Source organism: Piliocolobus tephrosceles, unplaced genomic scaffold (genome assembly GCF_002776525.5).
Source record: "Piliocolobus tephrosceles isolate RC106 unplaced genomic scaffold, ASM277652v3 unscaffolded_43570, whole genome shotgun sequence".
Classification (NCBI taxonomy): Eukaryota; Metazoa; Chordata; class Mammalia; order Primates; family Cercopithecidae; genus Piliocolobus; species Piliocolobus tephrosceles.
In genome coordinates this window covers 2,361-8,084 of record NW_022328277.1, presented here as the reverse complement: position 1 = coordinate 8,084, position 5,724 = coordinate 2,361, and the positions used below count along the sequence as shown (strand labels likewise).

Here is a 5,724-nt window from a genome sequence, read left to right as displayed (position 1 = left end):
GGGGACAGTTCCACTCTGGGGCTCAGGCCAGGAAGCTTTGATTCATCCCAGAACTAGGTCAACTTTTTTTCTCACCAAAAACCAAGGGGAAATAAAAACAGAGTCAACAGGCTGCTGAGGTCGGAACATCTGTGGGGTGATGAGGAGGCGGGGGGTGCTGGGGGCCCAGGCCTGCTCCTTCTTCCTGAGCCACAGACACATGGTGTGAGGGAGGGAGAGGCTGAGCCCCCCCCAAAAAATCCCTGAGCATCTATCCTGGAGTCCTGGGCTTGTTCTAGCTGTTCCCCACCTCTGCCCCCCACGGCTTCTCTCTGCTGCAGATCCTGTGGATGTCCTGAAGGCCCTGGGTGTGCGGGGAGGACAGGCTGGGGTCCCCGAGGGGCCTGGCTTCTGTCCCCAGAGGACTCCAGAGGGTGACCGGGCATTCAGAGTGGGCCAGGCCAGCACACTCGGCATCCCCACGCGGGAACTCTTTCCAGGTGAGTTGGAGTAGGAGGCCTGGGTACCTCCCTGGAGAGAGGCACTGCTGGGCCATCTGAGCTGCCCTGTTCCCTCTGCCCACCCAGATGGCCACTTTCCTGAGAACTTCTCCTTGCTGATCACCTTGCGGGGCCAGCCAGCCAATCAGTCTGTCCTGCTGTCCATTTATGATGAAAGGGGTGCCCGGCAGTTGGGCCTGGCACTGGGGCCAGCGCTGGGTCTTCTAGGTGATCCCTTCCGCCCCCTCCCCCAGCAGGTCAACCTCACAGATGGCAGGTGAGCATGGGGAGAGTGGGCAGGGGTCCGTGGATGAGGGGTGGGGTGAGAAGCATCTACACGGAGGTCATCCCCTTCCAGGTGGCACCGTGTGGCGGTCAGCATAGATGGTGAGACGGTGACCCTGGTAGCTGACTGTGAAGCTCAGCCCCCTGTCTTAGGCCATGGCCCCCGCTTCATCAGCATAGCTGGACTCACTGTGCTGGGGACCCAGGACCTTGGGGAGAAGACTTTCGAGGTAGGAGTTCAGTGATGGGGGAAACTGAGGCAGAGGGTTGGATGTTTTGTCTGCAGCCTGAATCTGGAGAGGATATTAAAGAAGGAAGATGTCAAGCTTCAATCTATCCCCAGGAAGCTGAGGGAAGCAAGTGTATGCTTTCACGCACCGTTGCAGCTTGCAATTGTGAAATTGCAGAGCCACAAGACCATAATTTTTTTTTTTTTTTTTTTTTTTTTTTTTGAGACAGAGCCTTGCTCTGTCGCCCAGGCTGGAGTGCAGTGGCTCGATCTCAGCTCACTGCAACCTCCACCTCAGGGGTTCAAGCGATTCTGAGCCTCCCAAGTAGCTGAGATGACAGGTGTGCACCACCACGCTCAGCTAATCTTTGAATTTTTAGTAGAGACAAGGTTTTGCCATGTTGGCCAGGCTGGTCCTGAACTCCTGGCCTCAAGTGATCCACCCACCTTGGCCTCCCAAAGTGCTGGGATTACAGGTATGAGCCACCGCGCCCAGCCAACACCATAAGTTGTGACGATGCCTACTTGACTTGTAGGAAGATCCGGTTGTGCCAGTGCACGCTTGTGTGTGCCGTTGCAGTGCATGACTGTGAGATTGCAGAGTCACAAGACCATAAATCGTGACAGCACCTGCTTGGCTTGTTGTGGAAAGATCTGGTGCTGTTGTGTGTCTGAGACTGTGACCTGAGATGGTGCTGGTTGCTGTGATAGTGTGTGATTGTATAGGGGCAGTTATAACTTTGGGAGCCAGCAAGCAGCTGTGTTGTGTGGCAGTGTGATGTGTGTTCTGGGTGTGGAGACCTTTGTTAACTGTGTGTGACCGTGATGTGTGTCACCTCTGGGAGGCCAGGTCTACCTCATGTTCCTCCTTATCCCTAGTACCGGATCTTCCCACAACAAGCCAAGTAGGCATCATCACAATTTATGGTGTTGGTCGGGCACGGTGGCTCATACCTGTAATCCCAGCACTTTGGGAGGCCAAGGCGGGTGGATCACTTGAGGCCAGGAGTTCGAGACCAGCCTGGCCAGCATGGCAAAACCTTGTCTCTACTAAAAATTCAAAAATTAGCTGGGTGTGGTGGCGCACGCCTGTCATCTCAGCTTCTTGGGAGGCTGAGAATCATTTGAACCCATGATGGAACTGATGCACCCCTAGTGGGGCAGATGTGTGGGATGGGATGTGGCTTGTGGTTGGGATCGGGTGTGCCCCTGATAGGATCTTTCCTTCTCGTAGTTCCAGGGTGTAGAGGAATCACTAGGGCTGTCATGGGGTCGCCTCCTCCTTACACTTAGTGTGCTCTGGGTGGGAGAGCATCACACCCTGGTACCAGGAGGTGGGCAGGACTTCTGGGGGATGGGGGATCAGAGTAAGCCTGTGGCTGTATGGCTGCCTTCCTTGACTCCTACACCCCCAACCCTCAGGGAGACATTCAGGAGCTGCTGATAAGCCCAGATCCTCAGGCTGCCTTCCAGGCTTGTGAGCGGTACCTCCCCGACTGCGACAACCTGGTACCAGCAGCCACAGGGGTAAGTGAGGGGCTCCACGACCCCTAATCTCAGGACACAGGCTGGGTCCTTCCTGGCTCCAGATCCCTGGAAAGAGTGAATTCTCATCCCCCAGACATGGGGTTAAGTGACCCATGACCTCAAACACATCCCAGGCATGAATGACTTTGACCTCAAGTCATATTCCTGAGCCACCCTTGACCCCAGGTTACATGAATAACGTCAACTCCAGGTCACAGGGCTGAGTGAGGACCCATGGAGCATGAGCCAGCCTCACCCCAGGTGACCTGAAGGATGGGGTCTCTGCTGGTGGGATGCTCTGGACCTGACTGGGACCCTCCTCCCAGGCTCCCCAGGGTGAACCAGAGACCCCTCGTCCTCGGCGGAAGGGGAAGGGAAAAGGAAGGAAGAAAGGGCGAGGTCGCAAGGGGAAAGGCAGGAAAAAGAAGAACAAGGAAATTTTGACCTCAAGTCCACCTCCTGACTCCCCAGAGAACCAGGTAAGAGCCCTGAGACCACCTGACTTCCGGTCTTGACCATCTGACTTCTGGTCTTGGTACGTGACTTCTAGTCTCCCATCCTTACTAATCTCTGGTCCCTCATCTATGATCTTTTTCTCTGGTCTCTGATCCATGAGCTCTGACTTCTCTCAGCTGACTGATGACTGTCAGGGTGACTGATGACAGGGTGGGGGTGGGTCCCATCTTAGGAGCTCTCTCAATCTCCAGTCCTGGGGCACTAGAGGGAGGGGACAGACCCAGATAAGTTCCTGATTTTAAGGGGGTTCTTGATGAGGGCTACTGTTTAAGGGGGATCATTGGCTGCGTTGAATGATGTGTTCATTAGTTACTGTGTCATTGTTTGGGGTTCCCTTCTTGGGGTCATTGGGGATGGTTATTCATTGGGAGAGTCATTAATTGGGGGCATTATTTGGCTTCCCTGATAGGAATTGCTGGATAGGGGGCAATCATTGAGGGAGATATTAATTGAGGTCAGTGTTTGGAATGCACCTAGCTGGGGATCACTGTGGAAGGTCATTGATAGAAACCATTATTGGTGTTACCAATGTCCCCAGTTTAGGGTCAATGACTGGGAGGTTGTTGGTGAGTGGTCACTGACTGGAAGTCATAGTGGGGTCACTCATTGGGGCCACAAGTTGGAAGAGTGATTTTCAGGGGGTCGCGGATGGGGTAACTGATTTGGGAGTCCCTAAGGGGATTATTGGGAAGTCACTGATAGGTGGAATTACTGTTTGGGGGTCATTGGTTAGGACACTTTTGTTGGGCTCATTTATGGGTATTCATTGTTGGAGCATCACTGGTTAGAGGAATAATTGATTAAGGGTCACTGATGGGGGTTATTAGTTGGACAGTCACTAGTTAGTGCTAATAGTCAAGAGAGTGTCACTCGTTGAGGTCACTGGTTGGGAAAATCACTGAATGGAGCAGTAACGGGTTGAGGCCAGTGATGGCAGTGGGAGGGGTTGTTTGTGGGTCACCGGTTCTAGAATCACTGGGGTCTGTTGATGTAGGTCATTCTTGGTGGGTCACTGGGTTGGGGGGGTCCTTGGTGGGGGTCATTGCTTGGGGTCTTTGGCTGGTGGGGGAGTCAATGGTTGCACTACATATCAGTTCCAGATCTTCTTGGCCGAGAATACAGACACCAGGAGTAGTGGGCCCCTCTTCAGCCCCTTCTTCAGCCTTGTCCCCTCACCTGGGGCCCCACCACCCTCTTCCACACCCCTCCAACCCCTGCCTTGACCCAGTTCCTCTGCAGCTGTGCAGGCTAGAAGGAGCCGCCACTCCCTCTCTGACTGTGGCCTGGCTAACTGGCCGCTGAACTCTGCCTTGGGAGAGGACATGTGGGCTAGGCTTCCGGGAGCCTGGCCCTGAATGTTGGACCTTGACCTTGACCTCTGGGTTCCAGGGCCAGCCTGGCTCAGCGCCTCCTCCATCCATGATGGCTCCCTCTGCTGGAAGCCCTGGTCCAGCCAGCACACTTTTGTCTCCACTGGCCTCCTGTGCTCTTTGGGGAGCCCCCTCTGTCCCTGCCCCAAACTGGGAGCTCCTGGGGACAGTGGGAGGGTGCCTCCCTTTTGTCTTGATTGCCCTGACCTGAGACCCAAAGCTCCCTCCATCCCTGCTCCAGACCTCCACTGACATCCCCAAGACAGAGACTCCAACTCCAAATCTGCCTCCGACCCCTACACCTTTGGTCGTCATCTCCACTGTGACTGCTGGACCCAATGCCACGATCCTAGAGGTTGGATGGGGCTGGAAGAGGGAAGACCCTAGGGGTCTGGGGGGTGGTAGACAATAAGGAGGTCAGGGAAAGCTTTGGTCTGTCCTAATGTTCTCAGGGGAGCTTGGACCTTGACAGTGGAACCGAGCTGGGGACCCCGGCGACCAAGGCAACCAGGGAGGATGAAGAAGGAGGTGATTCCACCATGGGCCCTGACTTCCGGGCAGCAGAATATCCATCTCGGACTCAGTTCCAGATCTTTCCTGTGAGTCTAGGTGGCTGGGGTTAGGTGCAAGAGAGTGGGATTCCTATTTAAAAATTTTTTTAAAAATTTATTTATGGCCGGGCGCGGTGGCTCAAGCCTGTAATCCCAGCACTTTGGGAGGCCGAGACGGGCGGATCACGAGGTCAGGAGATCGAGACCATCCTGGCTAACACGGTGAAACCCCGTCTCTACTAAAAAATACAAAAAACTAGCCGGGCGAGGTGGTGGGCGCCTGTAGTCCCAGCTACTCCAGAGGCTGAGGGAGGAGAATGGCGTAAACCCGAGAGGAGGAGCTTGCAGTGAGCTGAGATCCGTCCACTGCACTCCAGCCTGGGTGACAGAGCCAGACTCCGTCTCAAAAAAAAAAAAAAAAAAAAATTTATTTATTTAGGTGGGGTGCAGTGGCTCCTGCCTATAATTCCAGCACTTTGGGAGACCGAGGCAGGTAGATCATTTGAGGTCAAGAGATTGAGACTAGCCTGACCAACATGGTGAAACAGCACGTCTGCTAGAAATACAAAAAATTAGCAGGGAGTGGTGGTGCGCGCCTGTAATCCCAGCCACTGGGAAGGCTGAGGCAGGAGAATTGCTTGAACCCGGGAGGCAGAGGCTGCAATGAGCCGAGATCGTGCCACTGCCCTCCAGCCAGGGAAACAAAGTGAGACTCCATCTTGAAAAAAAAAATTGTTTTTTAATTATTTTATTTTTTCATTTTTTTT

At 54.1% G+C, this 5,724-nt stretch overlaps 1 protein-coding gene across 1 annotated transcript; it reads left to right on the top strand.

Annotated features, from left to right (window-relative positions):
• Positions 1-209: 209 nt before the first annotated feature.
• LOC113224074 (collagen alpha-3(V) chain-like) lies at positions 210-5,005 on the top strand (the record flags this gene model as incomplete). The annotated part of the gene is made up of 7 exons (XM_026453365.1): positions 210-479; positions 567-756; positions 838-994; positions 2,416-2,520; positions 2,847-2,999; positions 4,648-4,761; positions 4,859-5,005. Coding segments are annotated over 7 exons (1,136 nt in total), but the record flags the coding sequence as incomplete, so codon positions are not given.
• Positions 5,006-5,724: the final 719 nt, after the last annotated feature.